The sequence below is a fragment of the Corvus hawaiiensis genome, chromosome 35, assembly GCF_020740725.1.
Source record: "Corvus hawaiiensis isolate bCorHaw1 chromosome 35, bCorHaw1.pri.cur, whole genome shotgun sequence".
Lineage (NCBI taxonomy): Eukaryota > Metazoa > Chordata > Aves > Passeriformes > Corvidae > Corvus > Corvus hawaiiensis.
In genome coordinates this window covers 24,861-41,625 of record NC_063247.1, presented here as the reverse complement: position 1 = coordinate 41,625, position 16,765 = coordinate 24,861, and the positions used below count along the sequence as shown (strand labels likewise).

Genomic DNA, 16,765 nt, shown 5'->3' with positions numbered 1-16,765 from the left:
TTATTCCTTCTGAAAAGATACAGTCATCATTTTCCTCAGGGCATCCTTGAGCTCCTGGTTCCTCAGGCTGTAGATGAGGGGCTTCAGGGCTGGAGGCACCACCGAGAACAGAACTGACACCACCACATCCAGGGATGGGGACGAGGTGGAGGGGGGCTTTAGGTGAGCAAATGTGCCCGTGCTGATAAACAGAGAGAGCACGGCCAGGTGAGGGAGGCACGTGGAAAAGGCTTTGTGCCGGCCCTGCTCAGAGGGGATCCTCAGCACGGCCCTGGAGATCTGCACATAGGAGAAAAGCATGAACACAAAACAACCCAAAAAAGGAAAAGTACTAAAAGCAAGAAGCCCAAATTCCCTCAGGTATGTGTCTGAGCAGGAGAGCCTGAGGATGTGTGGGATTTCACAGAAGAACTGGCCCAGGGCATTGCCCTGGCACAGGGGCAGGGAAAATGTATTGGCCGTGTGCAGCAGAGCAGTGAGAAAGGCACTGGCCCAGGCAGCTGCTGCCATGTGGGCACAAGCTCTGCTGCCCAGGAGGGTCCCGTAGTGCAGGGCTTTGCAGATGGACACGTAGCGCTCGTAGCACATGATGGTGAGGAGGAAATCCTCTGTTCCAAGGAAGAAGACAATCAGAAACACCTGAGCAGCACATGCTGTGTAGGAGATGTGCCTGGTGCCCCAGAGGGAATTGTGCATGGCCTTGGGGACAGTGGTGCAGCTGGAGCCCAGGTCGGTGAGGGCCAGGCTGAGCAGGAAGAAGAACATGGGGCTGTGCAGGTGCTGGCCGCAGGCTCCGGCGCTGATGATGAGGCCGTTGCCCAGGAGGGCAGCCAGGGAGATGCCCAGGAAGAGGCAGAAGTGCAGGAGCTGCAGCTGCCGCGTGTCTGCCAATGGCAGCAGGAGGAAGGGGCTGATGGAGCTGCTGTTGGACATTGCTGTGTCTGGCCATGGGCACCTGTTCATGGAGAAAGGACAGTGACAAGTCAGGACAGGCTGCTTGGAGCCAAACCTGTGCCATTCCCTGCACACTGTCCCGCTGGGACTGCCCCACCCTTGTTCCTGCTCTGGGAAAACCTTCACCCAGTTCCCTGCCTGAGCTCCCCTTGTGCTGTCTGAGTGTGCCAGGAGCAGCCAGGCCTGAGCGTGGGGGCTCTCGAGGAGCCATCCCTGCCCCGCTGCCCTGGGTTTGTGGCCGTGTGGCAGAGGGACAAGGCTGGAGAGTCAGGATTTGTCAGTGCAATCCCTCCTAGAAAGGCTTGGTAGCAGTTTTACTCTCCGTTCCACAGGACAGGGATGCAGGAGCGAGTTTTAGGAAATGTTTTCCTACCCACACATCATTCCTGGTTCTCTGGGGTCAGAAATCCCCAGCATTTCTGCTGCACTCCACGTTTGCCACTGAGAGAGGTGAGAGGCAAAGGATTCCCTGTGGCTCAGGGCAAGCTGAGGGGCTGCATGGGCTTGTCCCCAACTGCCCTGGGCTTGCCCCTTTGGCTGCAGGCAGAGCACATTCACACTCCCGGCTCACCCTGGGATAAACCAGAGCTTGCCCAGAGCAGAGGCATCCCTGAATGTCTCACCCTCTCTAAAGGTCTCTGAGCAAGGGCTCAGCACCCCCTTCTGCCAGGGACACTCACGCTGCCCTTGGCAAACCCAGCAGCATTTCCTCAGCTGTGGCATCTCTGCACTTCCCCGGGGGACATTCAGGGGACTCGGAGAGGCTCTGGCACAGATTTGCACCCAGGAGGGCAGCTCAGAGCTTGGAAGGACACCGTGAGGGGAGCTCTGGGTGTACCCACGATGGTATCTCAGGGAGGGAGGCTCAGCTCATTCCCCTTTCCCATGGACTGCTTTGCCCACAGCCCCACAGGGCACAGACACAGCACAAGGACTGGAATGATCCTCTCGGGGCTTGGTGCTGAGGCCCTGAACATCAGTCCCTGACAGGGACTGGCAGAAACCTCTCAAGAATTCTGAGTCAGATTCAAACTCCAAAGTTCCTGATACCGTTAATGGGTCCCAGTGAGGGACACGACTGAGAAAGTGTCCCCAGGCTGCAGTCAGAGCAGAGAACTGGAGGCAGGGATGACAGGGAGGGACAAAGAGAAGCCAGGTGTTGGTGCCCTGGGGCACAGCAGCGTCTGGGCCACCAAGGGCTGGGAGGAGACACCTTGTCCTGAGGCACCGCACCGGGGCTTCCTGGCACAGCCCCAGCACGGCTGGGCACTGTCAGCCCCTTGTCCTGCCCTCAGCATCCCCCCCACATCCCAGTGGCCTCAGGGATCTGCTGGAAGGAGTCCCTGGGGAGCCTTGGTCAGGAATGGCCCTGGGGGCTCCTGAATGCTCCCAGGGATTGCAGGTTTTCCAAAGGACTTTGGCTTTGGCTTTTGCCTGGGAGTGTCTGAGAGCCTTGTGCAATCCTGGCCTCCAATTATCTGCTTTAATTAGTCCCTGGAGAGCCTTTGTCAGTAACAACACTCAGTGGGGCTCATTACAGCTTCAAGGTACTTCTGTTTTTTAAGTACTTGGTGTTCCCCTTTTGATACCAACACTATGAGAGGTTTGTGCAATCAAGGCCTCCAATTATCTGCTTTAACGAGTCCCTTGAGAGCTTTTTATTGACACTCAGTGGGGCTCATTAATACTCTGAGATACTCAAGGATTTTAAGGTGCTTTGGATTTTCCTTCCCACACTGACTCTCTGAGAGGTTTTTGTGCAATCCTGGCCTCCAATTCTCTCCTCCAAGGTGTCCATGAGGAGCCTGTGTTGGGGATGGACCTCAGCGGGACCCATTAATGCCTCAAGACACTTTGGGTGTTTCCTCTGCCTTTGACTCCTGGGAAGGTTTGTGCAATCTCCTTTAAGGCCCTGAGGTTCCAGGGCTCAGCATCAAATGCACCACGGGGCTCATTAGGATCAAGCAAGTCCTGACAAACCACGGCTCAGCCTTGATTTCCCTCTGCTCGAGTGCAGTTCATTAGGAAAGTTTCCTACTGCAGTTGTGGAGAAATATTTCAAAGAGTTTCAAATAAAGACGTATTCTTATTTTAAGGGGTGTATTTCATTGCTGTTCTCTTTAGAGAAGAGGCGATTGCAGCATTCTGTGACTGATACTGATGCAGGGTCTCTCCTCAGGAGGTCTGGCCTGGTCACAGAAGCTGTGCCTTGAGGTCTGGCCCAGTGTGGACAACGCTGCTCCACATCCCCAGCCCCATCCTGTCTCTCCTCACTCACCTGGCACCTGCTTTGCTTGGAGAACTGGCTGCACTCAGCCAAGCAGGGGTTTCTTTCATTTTTTTTAAAGAATCTAAAATTCCTAAGTTTCCCCACTGAAAACAGGCGCCCTCCTCAAAGTGTGCCAAGCCCAAGGTGCCACCAAGACCACTCCAGGCGTGCCCTGGGCCAGCTGTGCGGGTGGATTATCATCCCAACCTGCACTGGGCCATTGCAAGGGACTGTGGTCATGGACACTGACCGATGCTGTGGCCATGGACACTGACACCCACCGCAGGGGTTGGATGCCATGGCAACCCTCAGCAGTTCCAGCTCCCTTGGAAACCCCCCCAGGACCCATTGCTGCAGTCAGGCTCCGTGGCCACTTGCACACAGACCTGTGGCTGCCCTCGGCTGCCATGGCAGCCCTCAGGACAGAGCGGTGCCGGGCTGGTGCCAGCTACAATTGCAGTGACACTCGCTGATGCCCTCAGGTGCCACAGCAGCGGCCACAGGGACCCGTTCCTCACTTTGGTGCCACGGACACCAACGCTTGGCCCCGCTGCCATGGGCATTGGCACGCTCACCTGCACTCAGGGCCCGTGGCCGGGCACTGCTGCCATGGACATGGGCACGGAGCCCTGGGCCACAGTCGGCTGCCATGGCCACCAGCTCAAGGTCCTGTGGCCAGGGCCAGGGGCATGGAAAGGAGCCCATGGAGCCGTGGTGATGGTGGGTGGCTGTAGCAGGGGGGTGTCCCGGGAGCAGGGGAATCCCACCAGAGTCATGACACGAACACTGGTACGATTTGAGCATCATGCTCCAGTTTATTGTTTACTTACACCAAGTTATACTTTGCAAAGATTCACGCCCTATTCCCACAAGACAGCCTCTAAGCAGCGGGGAGCTGACCACTGTATACCCCTTCCCAAGGCTGTTCAAGGCTGCCAGCGAGCAGGTGCCTTGCAAGCCTGTTTTCAGCCGGAGGCCCCGTCAGGGGTACTTGTGCAACAGCCCTGGGATGCCCAAGCCCTCCTGGGGTATCCTATATTCCACAAGGAATTCCTCTACACAACCCCCGTTTTCTTTTTGGGCAACCCAGGTCTGGTCGATGATTTTTTGAAGCCCCGCTTTAAGGCAAAAAATATACACCCAAGTATTATTAAACCTAAAATAACTACAAATAGCAATCGTCAGCCTTCTACTACCAAGGTACGCAGCTATCCGGTGATACCCAGACCCTTAAGCCAATCTCCAATAGGGTCGTCTGTCTCCTGAAGGATGTGTAGGCCCCTCTGGAGGTCAGAGGGGTGCTTGTGAATTGGGACAGAATGGTCAGAAAGATTCATACAGCACATACCCTGGAACTCTTCACAGCCGTGGCCGTGAGCTAGTAGTAGAAAATCAATTACAAAAAATCGATTTTGTAATACTGTATGTCTAACACTAGGAACATCTACGCTTAACTCATCAAGCATCTGCGAAGTTATGTTTAACTTATCCCTCTCCCAGCAAGCAAGTTGATGCAAAATAGCATGAGCCTTGGCTGCTGAAGCACCAGGTAAAAACATAGATGCTAGCCAAATGAACTGCCTTCACTCGATCTAAATGGGTGGACAGCTGATTGAAAATGTCCGCCAATGCTCTTGTCTCAAGACAGTCAAAAAACAATTTCTCACTCTACCTCTGTGTTTGGTGCTATACCCAAAAATATATGCAACTCTCCTTCTTAGTTTGGCCTTTGGAGAGGGTTCTCCGACACCCACCACAAGTCACTAGCAACCACCCAGGGCAGCTGTTCCATTCGCCCAGGGTCTCGCTACTTCTCCTGCTACGGAGAGTGGTGGATCTGGCAAGTCCTCAGCTCCCTCACTCTGCCACGTCTGCAGCCTCTCCCAAGGCTTTTTGGGACAGAGGTCCCAGAGTTCCAGCTGTTGAAGTAGTGGCATCACTTTCCTCAGGAGCTGATGCTGACTGCGCCTTCTCGCTTCGGGGTCCTGTAGCACGGCACCACTTGCTGGGCACCCCTCTGGTCAGTGCTGCGGCGATGACTTGTCCCTGTTGTCGCAGGACATTCTGCAGTGTTGCAGTAAAGGCAGTTGTTTGAGATGACTGTTCTGAACGGGCAGCACGTACGAGCATCTCGTCTACACCTGCTCCTTGGGACAGCGTGGCAAGAATTGTCTTAGTTTGTCTATTAGCATTTTCAAAGGCAAGTGTTTGGAACATTTGCTCTTGGAGCTCTTCAGAGAGCTCAGTTGCATCCTTTAAGGCTGCTGACAAATGGTCAATGAACTGACCATATGGCTCTGAGAGCCCCTGTCGGACTCCTGCATACGGGGGAGACTTCTTCTTTTCAGGTACTGACAACAAGGCTTTGTGGGCAAGAGTCTGTGACAACTGATGAATGACTACGGGCATGGTCAGCTGTGTCACCGTGGCTCCATAAGCCCCGCTCCCAGTTAGCATGTCAGCTTAGAGTGCATACAGTGGGTCTTGTGTGTCACTTTGATGTTTGCTAGCTTCTTCTTGTGCTAGCTGTTTCCACGTTCGCTCGCAGAGCAGGAACTGAGAAGGGGTTAATAACAACTGTGCGATGCTGATGCAATCATTAGGACACAGGACATCTGCTGTAAAGATAAACTGCAGAATGCTTCGTGTAGCTTCAGACCGCGAGCCATGCGTGGTGACCGTTTGCTTGGCTTGCTGCAAGATCTTCCAGTCATGGGGTTCCCACTTTGCAGTGTCCCCTTGTATGTGTACAGGGCAAGCGAGGGCATTCACTGCTTGCCAATCACCCTCAATGATTGCATCACGGATAACTCCATTCCATCTCTGTCGCAATGGGTCAGTCCTCCCTGTTGGGGCTGATGGAAACGACGGCTGCACCTCCTCTGGCGGGAAGGGAGGGGCTGTAGGCACTGTGCCTGATTCTCCCGACGGGAACATAGGAGCTCTGGGTGCTAACTTGACCGGTGAGGCCACGGGACACCATGGTGCTGATGGTGTAACATCACAAGCTTTGGACTCTAGCGCATCTTGCCGTGTAGATAAGTCAGCAAGCTTTTTGATTACTTCTTGCATCATTTCTTGGTGCTTCTCCCCCTCTTGGGGCTGACCCCCGGCAGCCCTGGCTGGCTCTGGCTCTGCAGGCGACGAAACTGCAGAAGCCGCTTCACTGCCGGATGTTGCTCCACTGTCTCGCAGAGGGGGGTTGCGCTCTGCCGCTTTTGGCCAGGAGTTAGGACCACACGACTGCTCTGCCGCTTTCGGCCGGACACCAGGACCGCCTGTTCCTCTTTGGCCCGCCTGTGCCCCGCCCCCTGAGTCGGGCGGCTCTGTTTCCGCGTTCGCAGCCATTTCTCTCTCAGCCGTCGGAGGGATACCATCCTGCCCTGCTGAGTCCAGCAACTCCCGCAGTGAGTGGACGGGTGCTGCTGTGCCTTTAATCGGTCTTCTCACGGCCAGCCTGAAGAACTGTGCTACCCTGGACTCTGCTCTGGTCTCTGGCCGCTGCTCCATAAGACCCCCGTCTGTTTCTTTCCCGGAGCTGCTACTCTCTAAAGCCGCTATGGCAGCCGCAGCCACTGTCCTCTCTGTTTTCATCTCTGCGAGAGTGCCAGTTACTGCCCTCCAGGTTAAGCCGAGAGCTTTAGCTTCTTTAGCTTCCTTTCCTCCCTCAATCATGGACAGCCACAATTTATATCCAACTTCCCCCCACGCTTCGGTTGAGAACAAAAGCAAAATGTAACTCAATAATCCATGTTCCCGGGCCCACGTAATGAGGGCATTCAGATCTTGGTCTTTTACGATTTCGCCTCTCATAGAGAGAATATTAGCTAGGAGTCGAGGTCCTGCTTCGTAGTCCATAGCTTCTGTGCTGCGGGTATTCCCTCGGCCACGCGAAAATACGATCTCCAGCCACTCGGCTTTGAGGTTTAGCCCCCGGCTTTACTCAGCTTTGGGACTTATCCACCGGCTTTCTATTCTGCTTTGAGACCGGGCCCCCGGCTTTACTCGGCTTTGGGGCCACCCGCTCTGGTTCCCCTGGCTCCGCCGCACCGATACGATGAAATTCGGAGTCTTACCGCATTGAAGCAAACCTGCCTGAAGCAAAACTCACTCGGGTCCCTGCCGTTCGGGTGCCATGTGTAGCGGGGGGGGTCCCGGGAGCAGGGGAATCCAGCAAGAGTCATGACACGAACACCGATATGATTTGAGCATTGTTCTCCTCTTTTATTGTCCGGTTACACCAAGTTATACTTTTTCCAAAGTTCACACCCCTTTCCCATGAGAAAGCCTTGAAGCAGCGGGGGAGCTGACCAGTGCATACTTTTTCCCAAGGCTGTTCAAGGCTGCCAGCGAGCAGGTGCCTTGCAAGCCTGTTTTCAGCCGGAGGCCCCGTCAGGGGTACTTCTGCAACCGCCCTGGGGTGCCCAAGCCCTCCTGGGGTATCCTATATTCCACAAGGAATCCCTCTACATTCTCCCTTCCTTTCCCATCAATCCCCAGCTGCCAGCCCCTGCCCCCATCAGCTTGGGGGTCCCAGTCCCCCCTTTTGCCCCTTTCCCAACCCTTTTCACACAATCCTCCCAATCCCCAGCCCCCTCCTACTCAGTTTTCAGATCCCACCCTTCCCATTCCCTAATTTCTAAGCTTTCCCATTCCTCTCCCATCATCCCCCAGTCCTCAGCCCCCTTCCCATTCTTGCTTTAGGGGGTCCCACTCCCCCTCCAACTCATTTTATGGGTCCCACAAACCCATTTTCCCTCCTCTCCCCACCTTCCCCACCATACCCGAGTCCTCTTCCCACCCCTCGGCTCACCTGAGAGCTCCATGCCTGTGGCCAGGGGGGCTCCCAGCCCCACCAGTATGGCCCCAGCTGCCCCATCCCCAGTTCTGGGCAGGTGCTGAAACCTCCCCTCTCCCTTAATTCTGCTCCCAGGGGGCACTGGGGTTGAGGAGGGGCCCAGGTGGGGAGCTCTGGGTGCGGTAGATCCGCCTGGCACCTGGGCAGTCATCAGCGAGAAAAGCTCAGAGTGGCTAAAAATTGTTTAGTGACTTCTTTGATTGGCTGAGGAAAGGCCCAGGAGCTGAGATAAGGACCAGGAGAGCTCCTGCCCCAATCATCAGCATGGAAACACAGACCCAGTCTGGGGACAGGGATTGCATTTATTAGCAATGAAATCAGAGTACGAGAATGAGAAGTGAAATAAATCTCTCAAACATTCCCCGCAACCATGGGGATCATCTGGAACAGGGGTCACCAGGTCTCTGCCCAACGGGGGTCACTGTGCATCACCCCACATGGATCCTCTGCTGCGAGATGAAGTTGGAGCTCTTCCTGCACTCAGGGCACTCGCAGGGCTTCCCTTACTGGTGGCACTGTTGGTGTCTGGTCAAGTGAGAGCTCCTGGAGAAGCTCTTCCCACATTTGGAACACTCGTAGGGCCTCTCCCCAGTGTGGATTCGTTTGTGGTTGGTGAGGTCAGAGTTGTACCTGAAGCCCGTCCCGCAGTCGGGGCAGTGGAAGGGCCTCTCATCTGTGTGAATCCGCTGGTGCAGGAGGAGACTGGAGCTGGTCTGAAAGCTCTTCCCGCACTCGGGACACTCATAGGGCCTCTCCCCTGTGTGGATCATCTGGTGGTGAATCAGGTGGGAGCTCTGGCTGAAGCTCTTCCCACATTCCCCACACTCGTAGGGCCGTTCCCCGGTGTGGATCAACCAGCGGTGGATCAGGTTGGTGCTCTGGCTGAAGCTCTTCCCACATTCCAAGCACTTGAAGCGTTTCTCCCTAGCATGATGCTGCTCATGGACCACCAGGTTTGAGCTCTGGCTGGATCTCCGGCCGCCTTCCTGGCACAGGGTGGGTCTTTCCTCCTCACAGCTCCCTGGGCTGCGTTTGCAGCCCCTCCTCCTGCGGGATCTCCGGGGCTTTTCCTCCCCGTTGGATTCCTGCACCATGGAGCTGCTCAAAACGGCCTCTTCCACCAGGTTCTGCCGCGGGGATTTGTCCTCCCTGGGCTCTGTCCTCAGCTCCTTGTCTGGGGGAGGAAGGACAAGGAGAGGATGGCATTTGCCTCCGTGCCACGGGGAAGGGGAAGGAGATCCCCCCAGTCCGTCCCCGGCAGGACGGCGTCGGCAGCGGGGTTGTCCTGCAGCCGGGGGCGATGCTGGGCTGGGAGATTGTTGCAGTGGGGATACTGCAACACGCATATATCAAACCAGGAGTCCCGTGGAAAGGAAATATATATGGACAGACAGATTCTTGCTAGGTGTTTCAGAGATGTTTATTTCTCCAGTTGCATGGCCGGCATCTGCCGAGGAACTGTTCCAGTCACGGGACCAAGGGTCCTTCTGCCCGCGCAGGGAACACAAACCAACCAATGGGAACGAGGCTGAGCAGGGGCAGGGAAACCCCGTGTCTGTGCCCTCAGGGCCCCTCTCCCAGGGCTACATGGCAGGGGAGGGACCCCAACACCTCACCCGTTTTATTTTAATAAAAGGAGAATGAAAACAACTGGATAAACATAACAAGAACAGTTTCAAGACAAAACAAACCACCCTCCTGAGTCTTTAAATGTCCAGTCAGATTCTCTGGAACATCTTAGGGCTGACAGAAGGGAGACAGAACTCTGAGCATGCTTTGTGGGGAAACTGAGGCAGGAGAGGGTTTAACTTCTTCCCTTCCCCTTTTCATCCCCCACTCGGCATTGGAAAGGGATTTTTGGGGAAACAGTTGGCAAAAGCATGGTTTTGTGAGGGAAACCATGGATGAAAAAACAGATTGGGAATACACTGGGGGTAATAGGACATAGGGTAAAAGGGAAAGGTGGGATTAGGAAAGGGAGACTGTAGGGGGGGTTTACAAGGGAGATATTGTCTAACATGACTACGATTTTTTGCATATATACTGCCTTTCACAGAAACACCATCAGGCCAAGTGACCTGCGATGCTTGTAACCCTTTTCTACCTCGTATAATTTTGAATTCCACTACCTCTCCATCTCCCAAGCTTGGGATGCATTTTTCAGGGTTATTCTTTTTAATAGCAGTTCTATGCACGAATATGTCTTGCTGGTTGTCACACCTTGTTATAAAACCATAATTTTGCTTAACATTATACCATTTTACTATCCCTAAGGTTTTAGTTACTATGATCTTTTCCTTTTTCCGAGTGGCTGCTGTTTTGTGTCTCGCTGCGTCTTTGCTCTCTCCTTCGGTCGCTCCCGTGTTGGAATTGTCGGGGCTGCTCGTGCCTGCGCGCTCTTCCCGGGGTCGCGTTCGGGGCTGCGCGGGCCGGGCCGGGCCGCGCCGCTCAGTTCTCCGTGCGTCGCCTCCTCTGGTCGCAGCTTCGCTGCCGATGCCAGGCGCTGCACCCACGTCTCGGCCGGGCCCCCGAGCGACGACCCCCCCGCGCCCGGCTCCAGCACGCGATTCGGCTGGGCGCGGCTCCGTTCCACCAGCCGCCGCCCGCGCGCCGCCCCTCTCGGTCGGGCGTTCACGGGGCTCGCTCCACCACGCGCTGCGCGCGGCCGGGCGGGCACCGCCGGGTCCCGCCGCTCCTCGCTCTGCCGCCGACACTGCGGCTCGCGTGGCTCCGCCCGCAGACGGGAACTGCCTCGCTGCTGCTCGCAGAGCACTCGGTGCACGTGGCCTGGGCCGCACGGTCCCTGCGCCAGGCTTCCCTTCGCCAGGACACAGCTGACATTGCTCAACAGTCTCGGTAATTAAGTAATATTCACGAAAATATTCTTCCATCGGCATATATTTTGACTCCAGTATTAACTGTGTCCAAACGGTTTTCCAAAAGCCCTCGGTAATAATTAAATCCCAAGAAACATAGAAAAAGTTCTTAAACAACCATGCCAGGAAGTGTTTCAGTTCTTTTTGAGCTTGAATCAAGCTAAAATTCACAAATCATTGTTCAAGAATCATTTTAAGTTTAAGATAAATGTCCATATGCGGCTCTGAGAGCCAAGAGTCTTCCCACGGTTCCTCCATAGTTTAGATATGGAATAGCAAAGCAAAACCAAGAAGAGGAATCCAAAGTTTCCAGGGTTTACTCACACAAATCAGTCGCTTAGGGATCGGGGATCGTTCTGCTCACAATTCTCCACCATTATGTTGCAGTGGGGATACTGCAACACGCATATATCAAACCAGGAGCCCCGTGGAAAGGAAATATACATGGACAGACAGATTCTTCCTAGCTGTTTCAGAGATGTTTATTTCTCCAGCCGCATGGCCGGGATCTGCCGAGGAACTGTTCCAGTCACGGGACCAAGGGTCCTTCTGCCCGCGCAGGGAACACAAACCAACCAATGGGAACGAGGCTGAGCAGGGGCAGGGAAACCCCGTGTCTGTGCCCTCAGGGCCCCTCTCCCAGGGCTACATGGCAGGGGAGGGACCCCAACAGGAGATGGAGCAGGAGAGAGGGGGAAACGGGCAGGGACTTCCTCCTCACCTGCCTGGGTGTCCTGGGGCATCTTCCTCTTCCTCACAGCGTCCTCCTCCATCTGGCCAAGGTTTGGGAGTGGGAAATCCTGGTGTGGAGGGAAAAACAAGGCGTGAGTGCGATGGTTTAGGGGTTCCTCCTGCCCAAGTCCTTCTCTAGAAGTCACCGGCTGTATCATGACTGTAAAATCCTCTCAAACACCATGCTGGTTTTACCTGGCATGAGAAATGAACCCCACTGATCTGCCCCAAGAGAGATTAAGGTGGGAGTTACAATTCACCAAAGAGATGACAAGAAATATCATGATACAGCTGTAACCCACAAAGGCTGAGTATAACCAGGCACCCTGGGACAAGAGCAGAACGGTGGTGGTTAGTTCCTGTGCTGAGCACCACCTGGTCCCGCTGCATGCAAAGCAAAAGGAAAGAAAACAAAACCTGTTGGTCAGAGTGGTGGACACAGTCCTGTCCAAGTGATGGGAGCAGTCTTGTCAACAGCGGTGGTCACAGTCCTGTTGGAGTCCTGCTCCTGCCCTGGATCTGTTAAGTGTTGCCAGAAGGCCCCAAACCCAGATTTTATATGCTCAGGTTCAGGTGGGAATGCTCAGCCCCTCCCCCAGGGCGGGCAGTTTCACAATGGAATGATGTCATCCTGGGAGTCATGGGGTATTTTGGGAGCCTTGATGGTCTCAGTCCTTGCAGCTGCCCATTGTGCTGGGGCCATTCAGTCCATGATGGCCCATCAGCAGAGGTGAGCCCTCAGGCTGGGTGGGACTGTGCTGCTGCTACCCCGGAGGGAGTTATCACAGCTGAGTCATTGGTGTGCAGAAAAAGAAACACTGCCCTGCCTCCCAGGGTTTGCCTCTCCTTCCTTATCTCATTTAACAGCCGGCTCCTCATAGCCTGAGGGGTTGGGGGTGCACTGGGCAGCTCCTGCAAAGGACCCATCATGAACAGCTCATCAGAAATGAGATAAGGGGAGTGGAATGCACAGTTTGGTCCCACCCACAGAGGGCTAAAGTGGCCCCCTGCTCCTGTCAGCAGCACAGGCTGGCAGGCAGATGGCATTGTAAGGTCTTGCTCCACTTGGCTTTCAGCCCAGTAACCCACGGGCAGGGTCCCTTCCCACCCCAGTCCTGCCGGGCTTCTGGCAGGGACTCGCTTCCCTTTCCTTCCTCCCTCTGCTTCCAGCTGGGAATGTGCTGGGAAATGTCCAGCAAAGCAGCCTTTGCTGTCTGCTCTGGGAGCCCACCCATCTGCTGGACCTTGTCCCCTGGCCCTGCACAGCTCCCGTGGGAGGCACGGCAGGACCAGCACCCTGAGAGCCTTGGGAATGCCCCTCTGGGATCCACGGCACACCCTCCAGGGATCTGGATTTCCAGTTCCCAGCAAGGGGAAGATGTTCCTGCCCTTGAAGGCAAAGCTCTCAGGAAGGAGCCAGAAGCCAAGTGCTGCAAGATCTTACAGTGACATTTCACTGCCAGCCTTCATCACCTCACCCATGGTTGTTTTAGCTGGTGGATTGGGAACAAAATCAGAGGAGGGCCTTTGGTGGGAGCTGTCCTGGGTCCAGAGAGACACTGAGAGACAAACAGAGCAGGCAAAGAAAGGCAGAAGAGGAAGGAGGACACAAATACAGCCAGCTGAGAAGGTGGCACTCTGGAAACCAGACCGGAACTGACTGAAAATGAATGTTACAGAAAGAAATAATTTGGAATTTTGATTTCCTATCAAAATACCATTTCCTGCCTTTCTCACAAACCTCCTCCTGCTGTCATTCAGCAGGGCTTTCACAAAGTGCTCTGCTCTGAGTGGATGTTCCAGGCTGCAGACACAAGGAAACCCGGAATGGGCTTCTTCCTGCTCCTGGGGAGTTTGACATCCTCACCTGAGGAGATGAGGAGGCAGCAGAAGAAAAGGGCAGCTGGGGTTCACCCTTCCACAGGAATAAGAGGGGGAAAGTCTCTCGTCCTCTCTGTCGCTGCTCCCACAGGGATGTGAAGGCTGATCCCAGACCCCCAAGGGTCACATTCAGGGCTGCCTTCCCGCAATGCTCGCGTGGAATGGAGGGGCAGCGTGGCAGCACCTGGATCTTGGACCACCCAGCTGCCCCCCATGTTTGGAGGTGCCTGAGGAGGGCTGGGACGGTGCCAGGGACATCCTGCAGTGACACCTCAGCTGTCCCGCTCTGCGTGTGCTCAGTCCCAAACCTCACCCTGATCCTGATCTCAGTCTCACTCCACGTTTAGACAAACTCACCGTCCCGTGTTTAATCGCATCCCATTCCCAGAATCATCTAGTCCCAGACTCAATCCCAACCCCAGCCCTAAAGCCAATCCTACATTTAGCCTTAACCCCAATCCCAGCTGTAATCCAAATCTCAGCCCTAACTCCAACCCCAGCCGCAATCCCAGCCCCTTCCTAAACCCTCAGCCCCAAACCAAATCCCACGTTTAGCCCGAGCTGCAATCCCGGCTGCAATTCCAGCCCCTGCCCCAGCCTCCAGCGTTATCCCAAATCCCACGTGCAGCTCTAATTCCAAACCCAGCCCCAGTTCCAACTCTACCCCCAACCCCAGTGCCAAATTTAGCCCTAACTCCAGCCTCAACACCAGCCCCGGCCCACACTCCAGTCCCACATTTAGCTCTAAATCCAAACCCAGCCCCAGCAGCAGCCCACATCCCATACCATTATTAGAGCTAATCCCAATCCCAGTCCCAGTTCCAGCCCCAATCCCAGCCCCAGCCCTCACCCCAATCCCACCTGTCGTGGGTTAGCAAAGCATAGTCTCGGAAGTGATGTTCTTGCAAAGGGGTGCTTACAGCTCCTCTGTGACCTGACAGAACCTATCTGCTGGCCAGTTTGAGTATGGACAATTCTTTAAACCACTTAAAATTGTGACCGCCTCTGTGATCCACACATAAGAATAGACAAAGCCCGGTCAGAGCTCTCTCTCGTTTCTGGCACTGGGACAGGTGGCTGCAGGCCCCATGCAGGGCCCGGCAGGCCAGGCTGGGCCACGGCCATCCTGGAGCCGATGGGCCCTGGTCCACCCGCGGAACCCCCCCAGGGCCCTGCTATGTGCAGACGCACTCCCCCTCTCCAGTGTGGCCAAGATTCAGCTGAAGCTGCCCTGCTGCCCGGCAAAAGATCATGTGAGCAACAGCGATAAGCGACATTCCAGCTGCAAGGCCGCCTGGGTGACATTAACCCTTTTAGTGCTGTGAAGAGCTGAAAACCTGAGGGAAGAGAAAGAGGAGATGCTTAAAGCTGAAATTCTGTTGGAAAGCTATGATGTATCAGAGCACCCGTTGTAATTTCATGAAGGCATGGGGGGTGGAGCATTCAACTTGTGCTTGAGAGCAAAAGCACCTGCGCTGAGATAGGCAGATGCTGAAGCAGCTGTAATTTCATGAGAAGTTTGAATAGGGAGAGATGGAAGCGATGAGGACTTTTGCTCCAAATGGAAAAGGAGAAGACCTCAGTTCCTAGAGATGCTCCCAGAGATAGTCCTAGAGATGAAGATGAGGAAGACCCTTTGCTCCCAGGGAAGGAGAAGGGCCTGTGTTCTTAGAGATGAAATGCTCCCAGAGATGGGTGAAGAGAACTTCTGTTTCTGGATGGCTCAACCTTAAAATTGCACCTCAGTAGCTCAAGATTGTACCCTCTAAAGCGGTTCTGGGAAAAGCTGCAGGTTGTGGGAGGGGACTCTCAATGATGAGAGCAGAGAACCAACCCGGGCGGCTGTCTCGTTGTGATAATGTTTTCATAGCATGGGCAAGAGAGACTCCTCTTCCTAAATGGACTGAACAAGGTTATTATGGAAGTGGTAAACAGACTGAACATCTCAAGGGTTGTCTTTTTACATTGTCAGTGGGAGAAGGGAGAAAGGTGGTGGGGGGGGGAGGAGAAGTATTCTGAAGGTGTGGTATGACTTTTTTCTTCTTTTAGGTCTGTTCATAAACTTGCTTATATTCTTTCAAGTTTGGTGCCTGCTTTGCATTTCTCCTAATTCTTATCTCACAGAAGGTAAACAGTAATGAGTATTTTGGACCAAACCACTACACACCTTTAGCCCTGACCCCAGTCCCAGCTCTAAGCTCACCCTCAGCCCCACCCCCAGCCCCCTCTCAACCCTAATCCCAGCCTAATCCAGCCCAAATCCCGGTTTCACAGCAACCCCTCCCCCACCCCATTCCTGGCCCCGCCCCTACCTGAAGCCACGCCCACCCCATCCCTCATGGAACCTGCACCTTCTCGGCCAACCACGTTTCTTTCTCATCTTCTTTGCTCCGCCCCTCATTATTTGTTCCTCGGCATCCATTGGCTGCTGCCACGGGGGTGGGGGGCTCCCATGCCCATATAAAGGGGCGATCGGGGGCCGTTGTTTAGTGCGGGATCCGGTGCTGCTGCGGCGCAGAGGAGTGGGGAGAGAGGAGTCGAGCAGTGGGAGAGGAGCGGGGTGAGCGGAGTGGAGTGGGAAGAGCGCAGGGGTGAGAGCTGAGTGGAGAAGACAGAGCCGAGTGGAGCTCCGCGCCCTTGGCCCCGAAACGCGGGAACCCCGCGACCAGCTCAGGCTGGAGGGTGTGTGGGTGGTTGGGGGCAGGTGGGAGCGGCGCCCGCCCCCGTGGGCCCGATTGCAGCACAGTGTGGAGGGGAATCCCCAGCCCGGCTCCCTCGTGCCCCAAGCCGCCGCTGCGCCCCGTGTCGCCGTCACCGGTAACGGGTGCGTGGGCCGGACATCAGCGGCCGCAGCGAGCAGAGCGAGAGGGACACAGAGCTCCCTCCCCGAGGGTGCAGACACGGAGAGCCCCACGCCCCCTCACATACGGGTGGAGGACAAAGGACACCCCCAGCTCTCCCCAAAGGGGAGAAGGACAGAGACCCCCTGGCCCACCCATAGTGGAAGTGGATGGACACCACTGTGGTTCCCCTCATGGTTCCCCCAAGGGTGAGGAAGATGTAGACCCCCTTGGGCCCCCTGAAGGGGAAGATGACAGAGACCTGCCCGTGGCCTTTCCCCTGGGCAAGAAGGATGGAGACCACCCCTGCCCCCCCAAAGGTAAAGAGGATGAAGACCACCCCCAGACTCCTCCC

At 55.3% G+C, this 16,765-nt stretch overlaps 2 protein-coding genes across 2 annotated transcripts; both read right to left on the bottom strand.

Annotated features, from left to right (window-relative positions):
- On the bottom strand, positions 1–933 carry LOC125319009 (olfactory receptor 14J1-like). Its single transcript, XM_048289973.1, has one exon. It carries the CDS (start codon positions 931–933, stop codon positions 1–3), a length of 933 nt encoding a protein of 310 aa, XP_048145930.1.
- A 7,481-nt stretch (positions 934–8,414) lies between these two features.
- On the bottom strand, positions 8,415–12,482 carry LOC125319021 (gastrula zinc finger protein XlCGF49.1-like). Its single transcript, XM_048289986.1, has 3 exons — positions 12,107–12,482; positions 11,679–11,757; positions 8,415–9,255 (listed from the first exon to the last, which is right to left on the bottom strand). Exons 2-3 carry the CDS (start codon positions 11,728–11,730, stop codon positions 8,585–8,587), a joined length of 723 nt encoding a protein of 240 aa, XP_048145943.1. The 5' UTR covers positions 11,731–11,757; positions 12,107–12,482; the 3' UTR covers positions 8,415–8,584.
- Positions 12,483–16,765: the final 4,283 nt, after the last annotated feature.